The sequence below is a fragment of the Trachemys scripta genome, chromosome 13 (genome assembly GCF_013100865.1).
Source record: "Trachemys scripta elegans isolate TJP31775 chromosome 13, CAS_Tse_1.0, whole genome shotgun sequence".
Classification (NCBI taxonomy): domain Eukaryota; kingdom Metazoa; phylum Chordata; order Testudines; family Emydidae; genus Trachemys; species Trachemys scripta.
Genome location: NC_048310.1, coordinates 34,524,182 through 34,550,696, shown reverse-complemented (window position 1 = coordinate 34,550,696; position 26,515 = coordinate 34,524,182). Strand labels below are relative to the sequence as shown.

Sequence of the window (26,515 nt, the reverse complement as noted above, 5' to 3'; positions counted from 1 at the left end):
CTAGAACGGGGCTTTAGGGCTTATTCTCTGGAGAGTGCTGAATTCCTTCCATGATGGTTTGTGGTGTAGAGCGTGTATGCAGAATTCGATATTCTTCAATCCACAGTGGAGTTCATGCTGATGTCAATGGGAGGTTTGTGCACAGATTAAAATCAGAGCTTGGCCCTTCTGTGCTAACTATGATTTTAGGCCTGTTGTAGCATCAGTCATTGGGAGAATACATCCCCATTTAGAACCCTGCTGTTTCCTTGTGTCACACAGCCAATCAGCTGAGTCATTCAGTCTGCCACACTAACATAAACATATAATCACCCAACAGATCAGCAATTCAGAGCTATGTAGCACATTATAGCCAAGACATCCTTGCCAACTTGCAGTTTTTCTTTGTCTTCACACACCCATAGCCTTTTATTATGGAGCTTAATAAGAGAAGACAACTCTGTCCATGCCCCTTAAACTGACTTCCTCAATGGGACTCAGGGCTTCACACACCCTGTAGCCTTCTTGACCTCTTCTTAGAGTTGAGGGATTTTGCTGTCTTTTGAGGCAGCCTACATGAAATTACCTGACCAGCCAATGGACTTCAGATAAAATAATTGTTTAAAAATAAGATTTATTAGCAATAGCAAGAAAATTATAGTAAAGCAAAAGGTACCATTTGAATAACATATTTAAACTTGTACTTTTCATAAGCAGAACTAGACCTGCTGTTCTTCTCAGAAACATGCACAACTGGAGTGGTTCCAAGGTAGCTAGGAAACTCAACATTGAACATTCCTCATCAGGGCTCAGAAGAGAACAGTTGTCCCACTTAAAAAACAAGAAGTTTTAGGTGTTCAACAGGATCTGTGAATTCTCCCATGGCAGAGGAGGGCTGGGTTGATCCCAGCCAGAACAGGGAGTTTCAAGTGCCACCTTCTTGCACTTGCCTGGCCCACTGCACACTGGAAGGGAATTCATCTGAAGGTGGTCAGGTGGCAGTTCTCCCTTCTGTATCTCCCTGTACAGATAACAAACTAATTCAGCCAGCTAATAAATGAAAGCAACAAATAATTCCCTCCCCTCTTAAATGTATTATTTGTATTAGAATTGCACCTAGGAGTCCTAGTCATGGACCAGGATCCCATTGTGCTGGGAACTGTACCTTCCTCAAAAAGCCCTGTACTGGGATTGCTAGTGCAGTAAGGAGGTGCACTGATTTATCAAATCCTCTTGGCAAAACTCCCTTCTCAGGCAGTGTCTAGGTCTGGGGCCATATGGGGAAGCTTTGCAAGGCTGTCATCACAAATCTTGGTGCTGGGATCAGCTCTCAAGGTGCTGCACCTCAATATTGAGGGAATCTCAGTGGCTAAGAGGGATGTCCTCCTCCAGCTGTCTGCAGAATACAAAGCGCACATCATCTTGCTTCAGGAAACACACTCTACTACTCAGACTCAACTATCAATTCTTGGCTTTGATGTTGTCTCTCACTTCCATCACAGACAATACAAAATGGCATCCTATGTTAGGGAAAGTATTCCAGCATCAGATCCAAATGATGTCATTGATTGGTAGGCTATAAAAGTGAAGGACCTGATTTTTTGTTATTAACATCTACAAACTTCCAGCTGGCCTACTGTTGTCTTACCCGCCTTCTCAGGACCTTCAGTCTAATGTGGCAATTTTAATTCACATAATTCCCACTCAGTATGCCCTGTTAATGATGTGGATAAAGTAAAGCTAGAGGAGTGGCCATTGATGGTTGGCCTGCAGCTTCTATGTGATCCTATGCAGCCACGCACTTTCTACAGTGACATAAAGACCTTGAGTTCTTTTCTTAACTTTTCCTTTTCTACATCTAGACAACACCTTGTGGTCATAGAGTGTAAAGTGCTTGATAAGTTTCCTCGATTCCAGCATCAGCCATGCCTGATCACAAGAGACATGCAAATCCATCAACAAGCACTCTCCAAAAACCTCAGTGGAATTTCCAGAAAGCAATCTGGGATCTGTTCCAATCCAAGTTGGAGTCTCTTGTGGGTAAAGACTCAGAATCAGATATTCCAAAAAACATCAGTGTCTGCAATAAAGTTCTGGCCGCTGTAAAGAAATCTATACAGCGATTTCATCAACAATTTATTACTGGATGGTCATCTGATGCAACCAGCTTATACCAGGAATTTAGATCCAGCAAGAACGAAAAGGAGGCTTTTGATAAAAGTAGAGACCATTTTCACCTTTATGATCAAACCAGGCAAGAGTGATGGAAAGATACTGTTACCACGTTGTGCCCGGAATGCATTCACTTCAAAGCCTGACAAACTATTCAGAGACTGAGCTGAGATTTTAGTCTGGGCAAGAGAGAATACCCAGTCACAGCAAACTCCATTGCATCACAGCTGGTGGCCAATGGCAAAATCCCTGTTCAAGACAAAACTTTGAGACGTAGTTAAAATGTTGGTTGTTGAGAGATGGAAGGCTATGAGTGTGGACGCAAACCTGCTGTTTCCTTTTACTGTTCAAGAGCTTGACCTGGCTATGCATCAACTGCAGCCTAACAAGGCTCCTGGTCTAGATAACCTCCACAACTAGGTCATCTCTCACTTTGACCCAATCACCAAGAGATGGCTGCTTTGATTTTTGTTGCCCCCTAGGATTATAACATTCAAAAGTCACTTGCAGAGCAAAGGTTATAGCTGTTAATGGTTTCCCCGGCTTGGGAACAGCTGTGACAGACCAAAGAGCTACCAACCAGTTTCTCTGCCTTTTGTTACCTATAAACTGATGGAGAGGCTAATATTGATGCAGATTAATGAGGTAGTCAAATCTCACATTCAGACTCGATTCAGGAGAGGACGATGCACCCAAGATTTTGTATGACTCAAGACATAGAAAATACACTTGAAAAAGGAAATAGAATTGGTGCAGTGCTGGCTGATCCGACAGCAGCCTCCAGTGCTGTGTGGTGCGTCGTCTTGACTGCCAGAATGCTGCAGCCATAACTTGTAGGCTGATGGTGCAGTTCATCCAAGAAATTATTCATAACCAAAGCTTCATCCTGCAAGTGAAGAAAATCAGTTGCCTAAACAGCTCCACAGTGGCCCTCCACAAGGGTCAATTTTGCCTCTGTTTGTTCAATATATACACGTACAACCTTCCTGAAAAACAGGCCGAAAACTGTATGCTGATGACATCTGTATTGGTGACACTGGAAACAACTTGCACAGGATTGGAGAGAATCTCAGACAAGACATGGATACTTTGTCCACTTACTTTCAGCAGTGGAAAGTAATTTTTAGTGAAACCAAGAGAGGGGCAACTACTTTCCACCTAAACAATCATCTTGCCCATCAGCTCATCTCAATCCATGTCCAAGGATGGCTATTGCCATTCCCACCAGCTATCACATATTTGGGAGTAAAACTTGACTGTAGCCTGACATATTGCCCTCGCCAGGAACACCTGAAAATGAAGAATTTTTCCATATCACCTTGAAAAGAAAACTACCGGAACCTCCTGGGGAGCAGACCCTTCAGTCCTTCGTACATCTATTTTGGCTCTACTGTTTGCTCTAGCTGAAAATTGCTGTGTGGTCTGGGGGCTCAGTCACCACACTCAGCTTATTGACGTGGAGCTGAATTTTGCCACTCTTATTATTTGGGGCTGCTTGAACTATACACCAGTCTCCAGGCTGTATATGCTAGTGCATGTAGTTCTGCCAGACCTTTGAGATGCCGTTACTGTTACGTCTGCCTGGAGAGCTGTGACCAGATGAAACCAACCTGTTACATCTCTGGTTGACTGGTACCCCATTCTCAGTCAGGAAGCAACATACAGTGCCAGCGAAAAGGCCTGCTCGTAGTCGGGGAAGGGATCTCACTCCTGCTGACACCATTGCTGATCTGACAATGTCTTTTTGCTACAACAGTTCATGAACTCTTGGACAAGAGCACCACTAACCCTTTACCATGCACAGGTTATCCGTGCTGTCAGGGAGCTAGAAATGATGTCCTCACAGAATGGAATCACCCCAAGGAGACTCAGGATTCCAGCTCTGCATCTACCTCCTTGTCTACTTGATTGTAGATCTTGAACCAGGCTCTAGAGGCCGCTCTCCGACCCTACCAGAGTTGCCACAAATGGGCACAAACTTAGACATCAAGCTCTGATGTCTACGTATGAAAGAAGGAGGAAGGTTGTTGGTGCTTTTTGCCTCTGTCATGAGACAATGGTAAAGGCACACCTTTCTAGTCCTAAGCAACAAACTTGATTAGAATAATCACTGTGTTTCATTGAGTTGTTGTCTTGGACCCTGATTGGGTCTGGCCCTGAATATCTAAAACCTGGGGGGGAATCCGGGGGTTATCCATGATTAAAGAAATGGAAAAACACTTCCAGGAGGAACAGTTCCCTTCCCTCCCCAGCAGGAAGATGCATGCAAATGGCCTCCTCTTTGATTTTTCCCTTGGAATGTCTTCGGCCAGCAGTTTGCGTATTCTCTAAATGAATGATTTTCAGGGCAAACCAATGGGCCTTTTCCCCTCTTGACCTCTTTGTGTGTACGTAGCTCCTCTTAAGGTTTAGTGGACATGCTGATTTAGCTGAAATGTGGAATGTTCTGCAAAAATCCAGTACACCTGAGTGCTTTGGATGGACAGAAACCTGATTTTTTGACTGGCCATACAATATTTATCCGCTATTATTTCTGTCAACACGTAAGTTAGAACATGTAAATGTGGCGTTTAACAGTGGAGCAAACAGTCGGTCCATAGAATAGCAGAGCTGGGAAGGGTTCCAAGGTGAGGCGGAAACATACTAGAGGCCAATTGAGGGTTAGTGGAGAATTCCTCACTGGGGTAAGCAGCAATGTGTCCTATTTGCCAAGAGTCCCCCTCACGCAATCCCGTTCCAAGTAGTTAAAGAAGCAACTATAGCATAAGGTCCTTGCTGTGAACTACAAGACCCTCTCTATTAGAAAGCAGAGTGTACCATGGCTACAAATAGCTTCTCCAGCAAACATCGCAAAGGGAAATTATATGTAACCAAAAAGAGATTTTGACCAGAGTCTGAACTGCCATTTTTATAAACAACTTTATTTTGGGGGTAGGTTAGTATAGAGAATTAGTTTGAGTACATTGGAAAATAGTAAATGTCATTAGCAAAGTATTTTGAGCACAGTTGCTGGCATCCTATTAGACTAAGGATAAATTTAACTTAATTAGTGTCTTGTATGTGTCCTGCCATTCATCCCTTGGGATCCCAAAGGGCTTTATGTGCTTAATCATCTGCCATACAAACACTCAGTGGGAGTTCTGACTTCAGCAGGGCCAGGATTTCACCCAAAGAGATCACTTTAACCACCAATGAAATGCAACCACTTCTTGATTGGCATGCATCAAGTATTTAGCAGCACACTGCAACACTACACAATTGTAGTTTAAACCAAGAAGTGAAGAATAATATATTCAGTTGAAATAGTAGAGAGAATTTAGGTATCAAGAATGTTATTGAAATTGTAATTTGGCCAGGATGCTGAAGTTAACAACGCCCCAAAACTCTTGTGATTCCTTGGCATCTTTAATTAAAAAAATAGTCAGGATCTCTGCTTCCAACCCATGTGAAAGACGGCACCTTCACCATCACGTTGTCCCTTACATTCCACTGCAGGATTCATTCAGAATTCATGCTTATATGGATAAGTGCCACTACTGAACAGTTTTCAGAGTAGCAGCCGTGTTAGTCTGAATCCGCAAAAAGAACAGGAGTACTTGTGGCACCTTAGAGACTAACAAATTTATCTGAGCATAAGCTTTTGTGGGCTACAGCCCACTTCATCAGATGCATAGAATGGAACATATAGTAAGAAGATATATATATACAGAGAACATTATCACGACAAATGTTTTTTTTCTACTGCTGATAATAGCTCATCTTAATTAGCCTCTTACAGTTGGTATGGCTACTTCCACTTTTTCATGTTCTCTGTATGTATATAGCTCTTCTTACTATATGTTCCATTCTATGCATCCGAAGAAGTGGGCTGTAGCCCACGAAAGCTTATGCTCAAATAAATTTGTTAGTCTCTAAGGTGCCACAAGTACTCCTGTTCTTTCTACTGAACAGTGAATCCATCACTTTCCACAAGTACCTAGCTATTCTTTGGAGGTCTCCCATTCAAGAACTGAGCTAGCCCATACTGAGTATGTGAGCGCTCAATGGGATCCCAGCATAAGGTGATATGGGTGCCGTGGTAACTACAATAGTTTAGAATGACTGTATTGCTTCATCATATAAATAGAGCACAGAATTGTAAGAGAACAGTTCCTGGGCCTGAAGGGTTTACAATTTTAAACAAAAGCAAATGAAGGGTGGGGGAAAGGATTACAACACAAAAGCAAAAATGATTGCGGCAATGTTAGGCACATAGCTTGTAGTTTTCATTATATTTGTAGTTCCAGTTTTTAAAATCTGTACCCTGAACTACTGACACACTTTGCTACTTTATGCCGTGATCATGAAACCACTGTTTAGTCCTTTACCCATTGTAAAGTTTTCTCTTTCCCATATAGGGTGTGTCTGCCGTTTTGTCCATAATTTGAAACGCTTCTATAATTATTAAAGCTGTTTGTTGACACAGACACGCTCATCCCATAGTCAGCATACTGCACTGTACCATGTGCACACATTATCCTGCTTGGCATTCACACGGGTCAGTGGTTTAACAAGGTTAAATTGTAATCCTTTTCCTCTTTGGAAATGCACTTCTATCCTTCACCATTATTTGCAAGCAGCACAGCTCCTCTGACACAATACAGCAGTAAGCTAGTAATAACCCCTGCATTTCATATAGTTAAAGGAAATGGATTTGTATCAATTACTAGCTAATATAGTGCTTGGCATACGTATCTGTGAGGCAAATTCCATTTTAGCTAGATGAAAAGTGGTCAGAGACATCAATATTCACTATGCTAATGACAGCACAGCAGTGAAGAATGCATTAGGGTTCCCTCCAAAGCTCATCAGACTGACGTTTTCTGTTGCTATGCTTTGCAAAAGTGTCAGAGGCAAACGTGTGTCTGCTGTTTGCTTTTCCAGTATGAGGTTGAGTTTACAAGTTTACTGGGTGGTATTAACGTGACTATGTTACATCATGATTTGCAGTGTTTGGTTCGGGTTTTGTGCAAAGCTCTGCTAATTTAGGTGTTGCGCATTTGTATCTACTTTTAAAATGTTTTTAAAAGCTCTTCCTCGGTGGGGACTGGATGACTCTAGAAGTCTGTAATGGGAGATACAGCCTAGGTTGTTGTTTGCTACTTAACCTGATAGAGATTTGAACCAACTTTTCTTACTATGGGAATATTTGGTGGGCTGTGTGAAATGGTCTGGTCCTATTTCCCATTTTGCAGTCAGCACGCGTCCACACCACAAAATTTATCCCTACAGCTAATGTTAATTGACACACTTGTGAGCACTCTGAGCAGTGAACTGGCCTGAATTATACACCCATCCTACACACATACAGTATGGAGGGTGAACTAAAATTCTTCCTTTTGCAGATTCAGATTCTACTGATTTTTTTGAGTGAGGGTCTTTATATAAATGTGGGGGGGGGAACCTGCCAAAACGGGAGGTAAAAACTACTGTTGTACTACAGCAACAATGCAAAATGCTACACAATAAATTAGAGATAGTGGTGCTTTGGGGTTTTACTCTAGTGTTTTTATATGACTCCTGGGGGAATTCTGCACTACTGCACATGTGCATAATTAATGAGCTACATTTATTTTTATTTTTTTGCGCAGAAAAAAAGCTTCTGCTGAAATGTTGTTGCAGTTCTGCCTCTTGCCCACCAGAGGGCACTGTGGTGATAGAACAAAGCAGCAACTCCTGGACAGTTGGGGAAGAGAAAGAGCCTGCCTTCTTTACAGCACCTGTCAGGCCAGATCAGGAGACCGCATGGAGTGGTAGGAGTGGGGTCAGACAGGGGCTCATAAGGGCTAGTGAGGGAGGACAGACTGGGGCAGGGGCTGAATGGGAGTGGAGGCACAGGGCCAAGGGGGAGGGAGGAGCAGGGCCACATGGGGGAGGAGGTGCAGAGCTACATAGGATAGGGATGGCTGAGTAGGGGCACAGAGACACATGGGAATGGGGGAGGGATACAGGGACACATAGGGACAGGGGACTAGCTGGGTGGGAGCACAGAGATGGGGAGGGGGTACGGGGACACAGGGATGGGGGAGGGGATGCAGGGCCATGTGGGGATGGGGGGAGTGGGGGTGGAGGCAGAGACACATGGACAAGGGATGGAAGGATACATGGGGAGTGCAGGAACACGGGGGGGGGGGGGTAGGAGGACAGATGTGCCTGACTGAATGGGAGAGGCTAGGGGTCAGCATGGGGAAAGCTCCCTAACAATCCCCCCCCCAAAAAAACAACAACCCTGTTCCATACTTTTCCCACCAATACCCACAATCCTCCAAGTTCACACCTAAGCTCCTTCCCAGCAATTTACTTTCCTCTCCCTCAGCTCCTCCATTACCCCTGACTCCCCCAAGCCTTTGCATCGGTTCTGAGGGGTGTGGGGAAATACAGTTCTGTATTGTAGTTTAAATGAATTATTATTCAGAGTTCTGTATTAATGTGCCTAGTAAGGAATCTATTTGTCAAAAAACATTTCCTGAATCTTTTTTGTTGTCTGTATTGTTAGATGTACTTGCTGACAGGTATTTTGAAATAAATGACCAAAAATAATTGAAACTCGTGATTATATTGTAATTTCTGCATATTTTATTTGTCAAATTCTAAAATATTGTGTGCAGAATTTTTAATTTTTGGCGCAGAATTCCCCCAGGAGTAATGTATATAAGGGGATGCTTTGTGTCACTTCCAGTTTCAAATAGTGTACACCTGAAGCAGATGCCAATGGTTTTCATTTCCAGTGATGCTAAGTTCTGGGAACCAAAGGCCAATTGACATGAGAGAGAGGAGGAAGAAGGTATGGAAGTGGAGGGGTATATAAGTAAGTGAGATAATCTATAACAGAGGCTCATTTGGGAAATGAGTGAGGTTAAAAGTGGACTTTGGAACACTGCCACAGGGACAGAGTCAGCAGGAGTCTGTCTTCAGCAAACCTGCACGTGGGAGGTACCCCCCTGTTTTTGTAATCAAATGACCATTTGAAGTTGGCAAGAAATAAGTTTTCAGGCAGGCTCTCAACTTAATGAGAATGAAGAGAATATGTGCTCAGAACTGTTGTGAAGAATTCTACAGCCCCATCCTGTGTGGTGAGATAATTGAACATAAGAATGGCCACACTGGGTCAGACCAATGGTCTATCTAACCCAGTATCCTGTCTTCTGACAGTGGTCAATGCCAGGTGCTTCAGAGGGAATGAACAGAACATGCAGTCATTGAGTGATCCATCTCCTGTCATCCACACCCAGCTTCGGGCAGTTAGAAGCTAACTGAGGCTAATTGAGTATAAATGCATAAAGCAACCCCATTTCTATGAAGCTCAGGGTGCTGTGCATAAACTCATATTAACCAAATCAAAAACTGGGGAGAAGGGGGGAATTCTAATTCTTAGCAGTGCTATAATTCTGTCATAGTGCTTTATACATATGAAGTATTGTATAAGCCTTTAACTAATTAGATTGTAAACTGTCTGGGACAGAGATTGTATCTGTGTGTTTCCATAATGCCTGTGACGGTGGGGACCTAATCTTGATTGGGACCTCTAGGTCCTATTGCAGTGCAAAACAATAACATGTGAGAGCTAACACTGCTGCTGGTAAAGAGAGAAGTTTGCAGGTGGTGAAGAGGTACAGACCAAGAAGAATGTCAAGGAAGGAGTAAGTCTGACACCCCAGGGGTTCACCACAGCAATGGTCAAACTGCCTGCCAACCCAAGGTGCAACAGTGACAGTAGGGTGCAGACAGGATCAAAGGGGTAATACGGGAGGAGGCTACAGGGGCCAGTCTCTGATCTCCTGTTTCACAAGATGAAAAGGTCCCTTCCTAGCTAATTAAAAGAAATGCATGCACTGTACAGATTCTTATTGGCTTGTAGTCTAGTGATTTCTTTTTCTGTGAGCAAAGAATAAAAAAAAAATTCGAGTAGGGTTCTTTTCAGGTGCTTTTGGGAATGGGCAAAAAGGGCTGAAACACCATAGTGGATTCTCTTCTTAGTAAAGTGAAGTGAGTCAATAGAAACTGAACGCTGAACACTCGTATTTTTTGATTAATTTTAACTGAATTGACTCAAAGCACAGGCTTTTTTTGAATCTATACTAACTGGTTCAGGGATTGGACTAAAGTCACAGAGGTACCAAGATTTACAATTATATACCAAGAAACACTGGCTCTGTGAAGTTTTCCTTTGCAATTAGCATCTATTATAGAAAGAGGAAGGAAGATGGTCTTGTGGCTAAGGCACTGGACTGGGACTTGAGAAATCTAGGTTCAGTGTTATGGTCTACCCTAGATTTCCTGGGGGATGCTGTGAAAGTCACTTAATCTCTGTGCTACTGATCCCTCCATCTATAAAATAGGGCTAATACTTTTTCTCCCTTCCTTCAGTAGTTTAGTTCCCGTCACGAAGAGCTCTGCAATCTAATGTCTTCCTATGTGTGTTTGTATCATAGTTTTATCAGCTGCATTAGACTCTCTTCAGCATTAATATTTTTAGACTCCAACACATTGAAACCAAAGTAATAAGTGGACTGCAGAGAAATGTTTGAGCCTTGAAATTTTATTATCTTGTTTGCATCAACCATTAATTCCTTTCAGCACCAGTAAAGAAAAAAGCTATTTTTTCCCCAAAATATCTCGTTTTTATCAGGTGTTAGACTGTGGTTTTCTTACAGGCAAAGAAAACAATGAACATGTTTGGTTTCTTGTTTTTTATACATTTATAACAAAATGTCAGCTGTGTGCTTACCATATAAAAAACATTAGGTCCCAGAAGGATACAATACCAAAAGAAAAAATCATTGAAATAAAAAAGTCATTTTTATATTGGGTTTCTAAACCTCAGCATTAATACAATATTTAAAAAACATCAAGATTAATAGTCATATTTAAAACAAGATGATTATGGACAATCTTAATACCTATTTTTAGTGACCCTCGTCGTGATGGAGGAGAGCCAGAAATTCTTCAACACTCTTGACTCCTATGCGTTCCTCTCCTTTCATCCCTCTTGACCGAGCAGGAGAGGGGGAAAATAATTTTCTGAGCTGGGATGAACTCAGGCCAACCAAAAGTGGCCTGGGAGTGGCTCATATTAACCTGAGGACAGTCAGATCTGTTTAATCTGAATCACTGGACAAGTGCCATTTAAAAAAAACAACAACTTTTTAAAGGAAAATAATTGCAGGACCCATAATAAAACTTCATGCTTTAGCCAACAGGTAGGAGTCAGGGCCTGGCTGCGTCAGCTGCTGGAACAAGACATTGCAGTGAGGTGTAAAAGAGAATTTTTATTCGGCAACATCCTCTCCTCAAAGTGACCTTAATTCAGCAGGATGCAGAGTACCTGCAACTCTTCTTGAAGCCAATATTGAGTAAAATTCACCTTTATTAGGTCACCTTTATCGAGCAGCCCATTTTTTGTTGGTAGCTTGAATGGTTGCTTAAGTTGAGTCTAACTGCATGCTAAGCCAACTCCATCAGAATACATTAGCCAAAATATAACTCTCATAAGTACAACATTACACTAGGTGGAATTCAGCCATGATGTCACAAGCACTCTTCCTCAGTGCTTGATGCAGGCTGTAGCGTGGGATCTCATTTGATTGCATATAGTCCAGTGATGCCTTTCAGAGCCCCAGGCCAGCAAACAAATCATGCATAGATTAACCAGATTTGAATGAGCCCAGAAAGGCTAAAGCCTGTTCTTTTGGGCACCTAACACCTTTAGGCCTTTTTAAAAATGCTATCCTTAGTTTATACTTACTTAAGGAACATTCTCCTGCTCTTGTAAAATGAGAATTGAGTGTAACACAAGTAGAAGCTTCAGGGCGTGTGTGTATTATGTGACACTTCAGCTAAAATGTCCATAGTCATCCCATAAAGAATTGGCACTGATGTTCAATGATGATACATTATTAAACACAAAGAAGTATTATCACCCACTCTTTAGAGAGACCTGAAGTTCCTATGCCTAATAGGGTGAGTAGCTGTTGAAAGTTTAACTCAAACCCTTTGTAATTTATATATTGCTAAGGGGGCTAGTCACGCTGTCCTTAATCAGGCTGGAATTTATTTTAGAGGAACTGCTTGCGTCTTAATTTCCTGTAGTAGTTATTTTATAGAAAAAAAAAAAGGGAAAATGAAAATATCCCATCACATGACCTGGGTTCTAAGGCTTTTTTGGATGGATATTCTGCCAATAGAGTGGCTGTCTGAGTGGTTCTTTTTGAGTCAGCGTGGAGAATATGGTTTCTGTTCCTCTTTCACGTGGTGCACTGTTCTCTGGAGTGGGAAGTGTGTGTTCTACAATCTTCTAAATGCATTTTCTAAATCCCCAAAGTGTATCAAGGCATCAGAAGGCACAGGATCGATGCAATAAAGCAAAGAGCATTTGTACAATGGAGTCACAATACTGCACCTCCCAGCATCATCCTCTTGCAAAGTTAGATCCATAAGATTAGTAACAACTAACTATATTGGTTAGTGGTGTATTTTGTTTTGTTTTAAATAGAGACTGTTTTACAACTATCCATTTATCAACCATTAAAAACAGAGAGCACTGAAAAATTAAGAACATCAAAATCTAAGAAACTGCTTACTTCAAAATTGAAAAGATCTCTCATCCTATCTCAAAAGGGCAAGGAAAGTGCCTGTGTTTTAGAGTCAGCATGACTTCACAGAACTAAACAAAGTAATTTAGACATTAGTTTTTACTGTAAATAGCGTAACATTGGCAGTAATTGTTTGTTTACATCCCACATTGTGTCAATAAATTCAGCAACTGTAACTGATACTCAGTGAATTTGATATCAAACTAATTTACATTGTTAGGAAAGCTATGAAAAATACTGTACCTCAGATTTAGTTCTACTACTGATAGCAATATGGCAGCATAGCTGCTGGGCAGTACACAAATTGCTATTGGTACTGTGTGTTTTTTTTTTTTTTAAAAAGGTTAATAAAATACAAGCAAGATAGAAAATAGGATTACAAGCATTTTTTCAAAGTCTTTCTGAGTTAACTGCAGAGCTAAGAAACCAGGAAACTGTGCACGCGCGCTCTCTGTGTATACAGAGAAAGCTACAGAAGGAAATAAGTAGTGCATTCGGCTTCTACCTCTTGGCACTTGGTTTCAATTCTTGTTTAGACCAAAAGGGGTGCTAAATTTGGTCTCTTTCTAGTCTCCATTTGTTATCTGTCACAAACCCCCATGCAGTTTGGCACAATTCAGTTGTGAGAGGCAGAATGTGTTCAAGGGAGCCCTGGACTGGAAAATGAGGGATGTGATGGGTCAAGATTGAGGTGCAATGGCAGAGCTGTGTGAGGAGAAAACTTGCTAGCACCTGCCTGGCTCTAGCCAGTGAAATCTGTCTCTTTCATTAACACTAAGGGATTCTCTGCATGCAGAGTGACACAGGTTTAACTAAGTGTTTGGTTTTTAAATTTAGGTAGTTAAACTGATGCAAGAATCTGCATGGACTTGTTTCTGTTTTAAACAGGCTTATTTCAGTTTAAGTCTATAGCAGGTTTAAACTAAAGCACAGTAAGTGTTCACAGAGATGTTTGTATCCGGTTGGCTAAAAATTGTTTGTTTAAACTGGTGCATGTTTGGGCCCAGATGCGATGTGAATTCAATATTTATGGTAGAGAATGGGGAAAACACTGTAAAAATGGAACAAGATTAGGGAGAAATGAATGGCTTGGATTAAGGAGCACCAGGTAATTAGCGGATTGTGTGGGCCCAGAGGTATCCTTTTTGAGCAGAATACTCTTCTCCCTAGGAAGAGAAGCCTATTTCTTTAGTGTGGTGTTCGCTTTTGCTTCCATCCCCTCCTTTGCTCTTGCCCCGTTTTACTTCCCTACATGGACAAAGGGCCGAGAAGCTCAGTTATGAATCCCACTTTTGAATTACATGAGTCGGGGAGGTAGGAAGGTGAAAAGGGTAGGGTACTGGGATGGGACAATAAAGAGAGAACTCGCTGCTAACAAAGGGGCTGATGTACATGTTTGTGCAGTGGAAAGAGAAAACCACCACCAAAATTATACAAATTAACTGGCCAAAACTCGAAGACTGAGGGCACAAAGAATGCAGTGTTGTGTTCCACACATTACAAATTATTTTCTCCTTTACAGAAGTCTTCACATTTCACTTCCCCTTTTTTTCTTTCTTTAGTCTGCCACCACTTTTTGTTCCTTTGAAAATCAGTGTCCTAATCAGTCTTTTGTCAATCACACTCTTTCTTCATCTGTTCTCCGAAATTGTCACTTCCTTTGTTTTTCCTATGTCTCGCATGTTTGTTAAAAGCCTTCCTTATTCATTGTATCCAGTCAAGGTAGAGAATTGACTCTGGTATTACCAATGGTACCACGTGAATCTATTCAAAATAACCATAATATTCTCTGTTACTGTACACTGTAAATCAGAACTGCCCTAAATGTGGGAAAGGAAGCCTATGACATTAAAAGGGGACCATATTCTTTCTCAAAGTAAAAGTGATATCCTGTGGATAGCAAACTTGTGCTCTATTCAGGAGCTGTTACTCACGCAAAACTCTTGTTGATTTTAATGGGAATATAGTTGGAGTAAGGATTGTGAGACTGGATTCCTAAACTTTAATGTCTGATTTTTAATCATAATCCTTAAATGGAGGACTTTGAAAAAGTAAGATTCTTATTTGCCAATTGGATACAGCTTTTTGTTTTGAAGCCCATCAAGTCGATTGGAAAATGTTTAGCCAGTCCCAGAATGCTTTTCTTTGGCTAGTTTCAGATTTTGAATTCCCATTTCTATTCTTATTTCCCCCATGGTATCTTAATGACTATCTTAGAGTGGCATGCAATGCGGGCGCATGCTACTGATGCAGGCATGCTACTACGACATTAACAGGCTTGGAAAAAGAAAAGGAGGGGAAAAAAAAAAGCTTTAGCTTAGTTTCACAAAGATATTATGCAAAAATCCATTGAGCAGCACTAACTCACAGACGGATTACAAACTAAATTGTGCTATATATTAGTATAAAAACATGTTTTAGTAAGAATGGCACTGGTTCAAAAGGAATAAGGACTTCCATCTTGGTTCCTTTCAGTCCACAGTGAAAGCGTTGAGATACAGCCCTGCCCTCTTGCCTGACCAACTTGTGACAATGGTTTGTTACTAGTCCCAACCCACACAGTTTCTTCCCTTTATATCCTCCGATGCTGGTACATTTTGAAGGAACTTGAAAGCCAGTTGAGTTGTGTGTGTGGGGGGGGGAAGGGGGATAGCTTGGGTCAGGTCTAGTCATCTTTCCTAACGTGGCACCAGAAAAGTTCTTTCCTATCCTCTGATATAGGTCATAAATTGAAACTTTCCTCTTCTAATCTTCTGTCTACGCTGGTCAGTTTTAAGAATCCTCTTCCCCTGTAGATACCATCAGACGCATAGCGACTGGCAGGTGGTCTGTCAAACCTGCTAACTGTGTAATAAAGTTGAACTCTTCCACTTCCTGCAAAGGAACAAAAGGGGAGTGCAAAAATCAATGCAGGGTATTAAAAATGCACCAGGTTTAGATTTTCTTCATCTCCTCCCAGTTTACTTTCTTAAGCCCCAAACCTGTCTCCCTGCTACCCAAAGACAGTGGCTCCACTGTGCTAGAGGTGGAGTAAGCTGCCACAGAAAGCTCCAGGGGAGAGTGTAATCAGTGTTCTGGGAGTGGGGTTCTGTCTGCTGGAGTGCAAAGGTTACACCTGTAACATACATACATATATATATATATATACACACACACACACACACACACACCTACTGGATGAGACAGGTATCCCGTTTGGGGAAAAATAGCATGTGCTCATGTAATTCAAGACTGTCATAATGCATATGCATGATGTGGCTGAATTTAAGGCTGTAGAGACAACCTTAATTTTGGCATTTCCTAACTCTTGTGTGCTTAGCAACCTCAACCTTCTTTAATGTAACGTTTTTTTTTTAAGGACACAGGAAAACAGGAAAAAACAAATTCGGTCATGTGTAACCATATTGATATCAGCAGGGTTAGAACTTTTAATCTATGTCACAGACCTCTGCTATTTGAGGAACGCTTGTTAGCACTAGTAAGTTGACAAACTCTTTGGCCAGCCACTAGAGGGAGATATGGCACACATTTTGCCAGTGGGCATCAAAGCTATTTGCTAGCCCTAGAAGAATACTGAGACTCAGGAATCCTGTTTTCAATCCCAGATTTGGAGGAGTGTACTCTAGTTTATTACAGAGTCTTCTGCCACTTGGCCTTCCAGTCTGTCCTTGTCCCAGTCCTCATCCCAGGCTCTTCCCTCTGAATTCAAGTCAAGCTGATTCCTTCTCCTCTTCTGTGCTACAACTGTACTTCAACAGCAGGAGCATTTTGATATTCAGAGCACAGGAGACAGTCTCCCTGTTCCCAGTTCTGGACCCATGTCACAATGGTCCCCAGCAGCCAGGAGGAACAATAGCAGGGAAAGTCCTGCTCAGTCCCCACAGCCCTTGGGTGGTGCATGCCCAGTGCAGACAGAACCTTCAGACAGTTTAGCTGCCAAACTTTAATGAGTCTGTGAGCATCTGTGAACTGAGACTTTCAGAGGCTCATAATTTGGATAGCTGTTCACAGGGATGGCAAAAGGCACACCCCAGACCCTAACAAGACTTATTCCCCCGCACGGTCAAATTACAAACTCCTGCATCAAAGCATGGAGGAGCTAGCGCTTGTCAATAAAATGGCTATGCAAATCCTTTAACCTGGACAAAACAAAGTATGTTTTCCCCTAACCTCAATCTCAGAAAGAGATGAACTTTGAATTCTTTTGGGGAAAAAAAAAATCAGGCTGACATCTGGCACAGAAAATTTCAGCCCAAATTGACTGAAGTTTGGCAAAATTATAAGGTACCAAAAACGTGGTCTTCTATTGGGAAGTGTTGGAGCAACTTTAACTACTGAGGTCTCCAGGGATGCCCCCACAATTTTTCCCCATGCTATGCACCATCTCTCCCTGTGGAGCCATCCCCAATGCAGCTGCTGATCCCAGTGCTTCATCCACCAAATCTGTGCCACACTCAGCCCCCACCTTGCAGCCCGGCCTGCCCAGGTGCAGTGTCACTTCCCATCTCTGAGGAGGGACACAGGCTTCTGGAAGAAGGGCGAGGGTGGGCAGACTCCTTGTGTGGCAGGGAGCCCTAGTGAAGGAGCTGGCCCCAAAGCAGCAGTGCTGGTCACCCCTTTCCCACTCAGGTTTGGCTCCATTGCCCCTCTCTCATGATGGGGCAAATGAGGTGGTACAGCTGGGCCAAACTGGTGTTGCGACCTGCTGCACAAGGCGTCACCACACAACTCAGGTTTGGCCCCAAAGCCGCTACATTACGTGTACAGGGTCATAATGCCACTCAATTTTTAGCCCCTCCATCGTGACAAAGGAGCCATAGGCTAAAATCTGAGGAGTGTTGCAACCCCTGTGCACTGTGGTCCCAATGCTGCTCACTTAATTTTGGCGACAAAGACATAATTGAAGGGCTACCAGGCCAAACCTGAGTGGGCAGCGGGGCTATCAGTGACGCTCCTCCTCACCACTGCCAATGGTACACACTATGCATACGGCTGCAGGCATCATAGGATGCCACTATCTGCACCAATTATATAATTTCACAAAAAACTACATGCAGACTTAATTTGGATCCCTTGTGTGCATGTATTATGATAATATTTAAGTACGTGATCACTTTTTTTTTTTCCCTTCTGCCTCACTCAGTGGCCTTATAATGAGACATTTCGGGCAGCCTTAAGAATCGGCAGCTTTATCAACTCTGCATATAGTATCACATAGCAGATTTAAAATTACTTTGAGGATCTCCTAGACTCACAGTGTATTTGTTTTATCATTATATCATGTTACACTGGCCAGGATATTCTATAAGGTTTTACAAAAAGTTCAAAAACTGGTGACCATCAAATGAAAAACTAGAGAGTAATGCTAGAGGGCATAAGAAAAAGCACCTTCTGCCCCCCCAAAATTACCCCTGCCAAATTTAAGGCTGGAGGGAAAAAAATTCCCATTTTTATTTTATAACATCCTTCTACTTTCCAAGAATCCATATGCAGTATTATCTGTATTACTGTAGCTAATAATACTACCACCCTAGAGGCCCCTACTAAGACTGAATTCCATTATGCTAGTCACTATATAAACATGAAGTAAGGTAGAGTAGACGATGTACTCACTGGTGCTATGTATAATTATAATTAATAAAGATATCCCATCTCCTAGAACTGGAAGGGACCTTGACAGGTCATCGAGTCCAGCCCCCTGTCTTCACTAGCAGGACCAAGTACTGATTTTGCCCCAGATCTCCAAGTGGCCCCCTCAAGGACTGAACTCACAACCCTGGGTTTAGCAGGCCAATGCTCAAACCACTGAGCTATCCCTACCCCCAGGATATGTGAGATATTAGAATCAAACCCATTTGAACTGAGCCTATTTTTGAGATCTGATGCGTTCTTGAACAGAGCCCATGCTCATGGAAGTTTGGCAAACATTATCTTAGGTTGCTTAAACACTTGAGTAGCCGGTTAACCTCTTTACTCCACCCCACCTCAAAGGCACCGTCTCTTACTTCCAAGAAGTCCCAGACCGCCCAGGACAGAAGCAGGAGAGAGGGTCTGAATGGTGAGTTCCCTTTGGAGATGCGAGTTTGAATTTAGCCCTATGAGCAAATCTGCAGGGCCTTGTGTGCCATCCAAGCACTTTACATTCTGAGTTACAGTTCACTTCACTGTAGAACTCACCACTTTCCATTCCAGGTAGACACCCTCTTCTGTGTAAAGCATGTAGTCAATCCTCCTCCCACTGCCTTTTAGTGATGCCTTCCTCCCCTTTTGACTTGAAGAATGGTTCTTGCTGGTGGGATAGACCAGGTATCCTTTCCTCCCTTCTTCGCTTTCCAGCACCCTGGTTTACAAAAAACACAAGCCTGTTAAATATCTCCCAGCTCCCTGTGAGTAGAATAAGCTATCAGCAGTATTTTTATTGCAGCCTCCCCCCCCACACACACACACACATTGTGCTATCCGGAGGCGTCTACAGTGTAACCAGTAGCGGAGTGAAATCCATTGTTTCAGGCATGCATTTTACAGCATAAGGTTATATTAATCTGCAGCTGACTGAGGGGACAGTTCTGCTTGGACGTTCTCACAATGAGTCTCAATACTGATATTCCACTATGTGTGTGGATCTGACCCTGATGTCAATAGGAGTTTTGCATTGGGAAGGAAAATAGAATATTGGCATAAAGATCCACCATGTGAATTTTGTATATACAATTACTGCATTTGCAGATACCTTCAGCAACGCCATATGCAGGCTATCAAACTTAACTGGTCATCAGCATGTGCAATCATAGAAATTTTGAGTGTTAATTTAGGCATGCAGATATGTACACCCTTTTGTGCATGCCCTCTTATGAAAATCGGGGCTAAAATGTTGAATGTAGTTGAAAATGATTTACTTTACTTACCTGCCAGAACCTGAGCTCAGAGGTCTGTGGTTTCCCTTGTAAAAGTTGATTACATCTTAAAGCTACATCATCAACTGTTGCAGCAGAAACACTGAGCCATGAACTTGGGTCCTAGCAGGTACAAAGCCTTTAAGTTCATCTTGATAAAAAAATGACATTTTGATGTCCTGGCTTTTTAAAATGATCATGAAAGGATTAAGTGTGTGTGTGTGTGTGTGTGTGTGTGTTAAAGGGTGACAAGCACAGGACTCTTATGAAATGATTTGAAGTTAGGAAGAGAAATAGTCCCTGGTTTTATCATCATCTCTCAAAATTCCATCCTTCAAAAGAATCTGACCTGGGACAAGGCAAGAACTGCAACACTTAAGAGGACTGTTTTAGTTTTTTGGCGAATTGGGAGTAAATGCAAATTATAATTGACTAAAGTTGATTCTTATACCCACCTTTACAAGATGATAATCCACCACAACATGTTATGGTTGGCTATTAAGTCTATGGAAAAGAAATGTATTGCAGTTCATTTGTTTCCTCTGATTAATTTAAATATGAATGTTCTGATAGTTATCTAAGCCCAGATTATTTTTAATAACCATTTTATAAAAGGAAATTTTCTTTCATATAGGATGTTTCAAATTTGGACGGTCATGTGATTAATTGTGTTAAATTAGCTTACTAGATTCCGTGATTCCGTGAAATGGAGAGTCAGACTGTTCATTCTACAGCTTGTTCCTGAAAACGGTGCTCATTTTCTTGAATCTAAATGAGACTTTCAGAAAGATCTGGCTCTAATCAAGCTGACCTCCATTGAAAAGCAGCAGCCCACACAGACTTGGTAAGTGAAAATTAAACAACAAAGTTGAGCAAAAGCTGCGCAGAACTGGACCAATACTGCAACAAAAACCCAAACCCCACAATTTTCATCTGTGCAGTCACTTCATTTAAAAGATGACTTTGCTTGAGCTGCACTTGCACCCCTTTTACATTCACTTCCTGTGCCCATTTCAGCGATGGAGTCATCTACCCAAGTGTTTATGGAAAAGGAATTTTCATCTCAAATATTCCAGGACAATGAATTTTAAATTTTCATGCACCTGTATTCTCAGTAAAATTCAGATCACTTATATGTGAGGGGCTGCTGCTTGACACAGCAGGTGCAGAAGGTGTATGCCATGCCACAGAAGTAGCACATAACTACTCCATGTGAATGTAATAAGTTATGCCTGGCCAATATGATATACACATTATAGGGCTAATGCCTCAGATAAGACCTAGGACACAGAAAGGGTTTAAAAAAACCTTGAGAGATTTAATACCCCCAGGTGGCTTTTTTTAAAACCTTCCTGCCTATTACAAAAGTTATGACTCCTCCAATTAGAGCATGGAAACAATACCATGTGACTATAGTGGCCAATCACAGCTAATCAGCACAGCTCATTTTTAATATTGAATATCAGACTGTCTGATGACTCCACACCTGCAAAAAGTATGATACATGAGTGAGAGAATGTGATCTGGTGTCTGACATTCTGGAGTCAATTTCACTCCACCTGCACAAAGCTTGGGTAAGCCATCCCACAACCCAGGGGCGCAGGAAATTGTGCAGGCCCCACAGCCTTTCTGCTGCTGTTCCAGCTTGTGGCATGGAATTGTGGGCCACACTCTCTCCACACAGATTGCTTTGGGGCCACTGAATCTTCATAAATGTAGATCTGAATCTCATCTCTTGACTGGTCCCTAATGGGGCCTTCTGTGCTGGACTATGGAGACCTTGTTCCAGTATAGAGTCCTGGTACTTCTGTACAACCAGTGAATACTCCACACCCCACCGACCTTGTGTGGTGCTTAAATGATGCAGATGGCCTTGTGTTGGCCCTCTGCATCAGGGTAAATTTCACCTTCTGTGAGAAGAAATTACTTGCCCTAAATTAAAAGCTCAGCTTTACAGCTAAGGCTCCTTCAAAATGGAAGTGTGTTTACATTGAACCATTGTTCAGAGGTGGAGTCCAAGTTGTAAAAGATCAATATCTACCTTATTAACTTGTCCCAGATTTACAGAAAAATGAGTTAATAAACAGCTTGCTCACTATTGATGCTTATTATATTCTGCTAATCAGGGGGTCAAGCTTGTTCTAGCTCGTATGATAGTTCCCATTACTTATCCTTTTAATAAGGGACAAGTCTGTGCTGTACCTTCATTGACTTATCTAAAGCAATTAATGTGATTTTATTAATAGACTGTAGGAGATTGGCATTGACTCCTGATTTGCTGAACCGTTTCCCAGAGCTACCTATGCCAATATAAACAGTTTGTTAAATTGGATGGGTTTATGTCAAAGCCAAATTTTACTACTGAAGGATTTCTGCAAGCATCTATTTTAAGCCCAATCTGGTTTGCCATCTACATTAACAATATAAGTCGGACAGCTGGAAGCTCCTCTCCATCTTTATGCTGATGATACCATTTTAGATTCTCTATGCATTTCACCTCTATATCAGTTATGAATGAGCTTTGATTTGGTTTTTAAAAGCATTTTAATTAACTTTTACAATCTAAAATCATTAATGTAATGTGGACTCTAAAATTACAGATAAATGTTGTTATAAATAGTACCTGCAAATCACTGGCCAAGGCCTGAATTCAAGTTCCAATGGTTCCCTCCTATAGGGGATGGCCTCTCTAAAGCCTTAAATCACTTTCAGAAAAGCTATGAATGAAAATCCCTGTCCTCCTTTAAGGCCTGATTAAAAGTCCATTCAAGTCAATGGAAAGATTCCCACGGACTGCAGTAGGCTTTGGATGAGGACTTCAGAGGGTGAGGGAATTGCTAAGTCTTCCAGGAGAAGAGGAGCCCCGATGCTAATCTTAGCAGGTAAAGCTTTCATTTAATCCTGTAACAAAACTCCTGAACACCTTTTTTCAGTCATACTTTATATTACGGTTGCACATAAAATAATTTCTAAATAGTTAATAAATGACAGAAGTTTGAATAAATGGCTAATAAATTAAGAGTTCAGTGGATTGCTCATAGCCATCTATACTATTCACTTATTCATGTATGTAACTAAGTATTAATCCTTTATAAACCATTTATCAATGTGACCCATGTTTATTACTAAGTTCAAATAGCTCCTTTTTTATGGTTGGGTTTTTTGTATATTTGTTTTTTATTTTAATAGGAACAGTAAATCTGTTAAATGACAAATTGTCCCAAAGGACCCCTTGAAAATTAATCCACAGAAATTTTAGGGCGCTCCAGTTTGTAAATCTCCATGCCTGCACTTGGAGCCATAAAATGGGGAATCACGTGCACATGCATATTTACAGTTGCAGATTTGCCTGTGCAGGCCAAATAGACCCCTCTTTTACTTGCATAAATGTCTTTAGTACAGGATAGTTTTGCATCTTGTACATCTGAATGGATGTGCCTGCAAATGTGCATGTAAGAGAGGGGTCATTTGGCCTGCTCAGGCAAATCTGCAAATGTAAATAGATTTGTAGATTTTGGAGGCCTGTTAAAAAGTTTGCCCTTAATAACTGCTCCTGGCTACTTATTAATACGGTGTTCCTAAAACAGGCTACAGCTTGTAAATTGTTGAATATAGGCTAGACACAGATTTTATCTTTTAAAATCAGTAAGTTCCATACAACTAAATTTTAACTTAGTTGAGTTTCATGACTACCCTTGTTTCACATATTTAACCCAGTACCTATTCAGACAACCTTATTATCACCGTAGTATATTTCATTTATAGACTTCCAGAAACACCGTAGAAAGTACCGGTAAGTATGTTTTGATACATGTAGCAGTTGGCTCTTCTATACTTATTATGATTTATACAATCTACTAATGAAGACAAGATGGCCAAAGGACAAGCATGTGCTTGTCTGTTAAAGATGTTGCTCAGCAAAGTACTAAACTAGCATCAGAATTGCTTCAACAGTATATTATCTAAGCATAGGCCTCATATAGTCCTTAAAGAAATGTCTCCTAAGGTTTCGTCAGCCTTTGGTAAGTGGTCTTTTGCAGCAGTGAGTTGGAACATGCCCAAGACACACAGCTAAATCAAACATATCATGAAAATAAACTGCAAGTACAGGCCAGTACTGTTGGCTGATACTCCGCTTTTCTTTTTCCCATGGCATGTTTGATGTGATGATCATTTCCCCCCTCTCCCCCATTCATGGTTTATGTACAATGAACTATGGGAGCTTTCTACTACTATGACAGAATCTACATAACCTCATAGGGTTAGTCTGGGTTGAGTTTTAGTTCTTGGGCCAGTTATTTTATTCAACTAGTTCCCTCATTGTTAGTACCAAGTCTGCTGGACTGGTCAGCTGTGGAGAGATCTTCAAACAGGCTGTGCTATGCCTAGTCTGGTAGCATTCAAAACTTGGTTTTATTGTCCCGTTCCTACAAACTGAATGTATACATAGGTGTGAATTCATTGAATATTAACCAGCTTTGAATTTTGTAGTGCATGCCTCTTTTGATAATATGGTTAATAGCCACAGGGTTTGGAGTCATGATCCAAACTTGCCCAAAATTCCAGGTTGGTTAGACCCAGAGTTTACTTTGTTTTTACCCCCCCTTCACAGCCATTTTATTTTTTTAAAATGTTTTGGTGTAAATCTAGTGCTGGTTAAAGATGTCAAAGTGACATCTCTAGAATCTGAAGTTTTTCACTTGGCCATAAGACAGCATGACTCCCCTATCTGGCTTGGGCAGTAATACTATAGTGCTTTAACCTTTTATTATCTATACATATTTACATCATGCCACATTCACAGTATTCCTGCGGGTCAGGCGGGACCACCTCTAGAGATGCAAAGTCAGTACAGTGTCTAGAGTTAATTAAATCCTTAGTACCTCTGCTGCTATTGCCAAATCAAACGTAAGCAACACATCTCTCAAAGGCCACCAAACAGCCATCGGATAGTAAAGTGTAGTCATTTATCACCTGAATTAAAATATTAAATGGAAAATGACAAACTAGCTTTTCAATGAATTGTCTGTAAACAGTGAAAGAGAGACTGAGTGCATACTTCTGTAGGTTATCTGGAGTGCACACTTCTTCGTCATACAATCCTTCAGGATCTAACAAGGTACCTGTGAACAAAAAGGAACACGTGACTAGCTCAGCATACCTATTGCTACTTGCACCTTGTGTAGTTAGTTGTAGTGGTGCAAAGGGAGTGGAATCAGAAAGTGTTCCTTTCTGATTTGATAGCATTTTATACTCACTCTGCATTTGCTTTGGACAAGGGTGCTATTGGTTTAAGATATGTCCTCCCTTCAGGGACTGTATCTTGCCCATGCAGGCTAATGCTTTTGATCTAATTGGACTCGTCCATTTCAGAATGAATGCAAAAACCCCTCCCTAATAGCAATGAGGATGGGAATGCTTGCACTCAGTTCCTCCACCCTCCCTCTTTCTGATCCTTAAGTGTCTCTTCTCCCTTGCCTCCTGCACAGAACCCTCTCCCCCGAAGCTTTTTAAACCTTCCGGGCAAACTACCCAATCTGACCTACTCTAACCACTTCCTCAATCAATCAAATCAAGGTAATTAATTAAGTGAAACCACCACTCTTAAGAACATAAGAACGGCCATACCGTGTCAGACCAAAGGTCCATCTAGACCAGTATCCTGTCTACCGACAGTGGCCAATGCCAGGTGCCCCAGAGGGAGTGAACCTAACAGGCAATGATCAAGTGATCTCTTTCCTGCCATCCATCTCCAACAGAGGCTAGGGACAACATTCCTTACCCATCCTGGCTAATAGCCATTAATGGACTTAACCACCATGAATTTATCCAGTTCTCTTTTTAAACGCTGTTGTAGTCCTAGCCTTTACAACCACCTCAGGTAAGGAGTTCCACAAGTTAACTGTGCGCTGTGTGAAGAAGAACTTCCTTTTATTTGTTTTAAACCTGCTGCCTATTAATTTCATTTGGTGAACCCTAGTTCTTGTATTATGGGAATAAGTAAATAACTTTTCCTTATCCACTTTCTCTACATCACTCATGATTTTATATACCTCTATCATATCCTCCCTTAGTCTCCTCTTTTCCAAGCTGAAGAGTCCTAGCCTCTTTACTCTCTCCTCATAGGGGACCCATTCCAAACCCCCAATCATTTTAGTTGCCCTTTTCTGAACCTTTTCTAGTGCCAGTATATCTTTTTTGAGATGAGGAGACCACATCTGTACGCAGTATTTGAGATGTGGGCGTACCATTGATTTATATAAGGGCAATAATATATTCTCAATCCCCTTTTTAATGATTCCTAACATCCTGTTTGCTTTTTTGACCGCCTCTGCACACTGCGTGGACATCTTCAGAGAACTATCCACAATAACGCCAAGATCTTTTTCCTGACTCGCTGTAGCTAAATTAACCCCCATCATATTGTATGTATAGTTGAGGTTATTTTTTCCAATGTGCATTACTTTACATTTATCCACATTAAATTTCATTTGCCATTTTGTGAGATCTTTTTGAAGTTCTTCACAGTCTGCTTTGGTCTTAACTATCTTGAGCAGTTTAGTATCATCTGCAAACTTTGCCACCTCACTGTTTACCCCTTTCTCCAGATCATTTATGAATAAGTTGAATAGGATCGGTCCGAGGACTGACCCTTGGGGAACACCACTAGTTACCCCTCTCCATTCTGAGAATTTACCATTAATTCCTACCTTTTGTTCCCTGTCTTTTAACCAGTTTTCAATCCATGAAAGGACCTTCCCTTTTATCTCATGACAGCTTAATTTACGTAAGAGCCTTTGGTGAGGGGCCTTGTCAAAGGCTTTCTGGAAATCTAAGTAT

The 26,515-nt window shown here is 41.5% G+C and overlaps 1 protein-coding gene across 1 annotated transcript in view; it reads right to left on the bottom strand.

Annotated features, from left to right (window-relative positions):
- Positions 1–10,865: 10,865 nt before the first annotated feature.
- The window catches only part of SMPD3 (sphingomyelin phosphodiesterase 3), a 66,781-nt gene continuing 51,131 nt past the window's right edge, over positions 10,866–26,515 (bottom strand). Inside the window, exons 5-7 of the mRNA XM_034788569.1 lie at positions 24,735–24,798; positions 18,960–19,122; positions 10,866–15,656 (exon numbers count right to left, since the gene is read on the bottom strand). Coding sequence (XP_034644460.1) covers positions 15,555–15,656; positions 18,960–19,122; positions 24,735–24,798 — 329 coding nt within the window. The 3' untranslated portion in view covers positions 10,866–15,554. The remainder of the gene's footprint in view (positions 15,657–18,959; positions 19,123–24,734; positions 24,799–26,515) is intronic.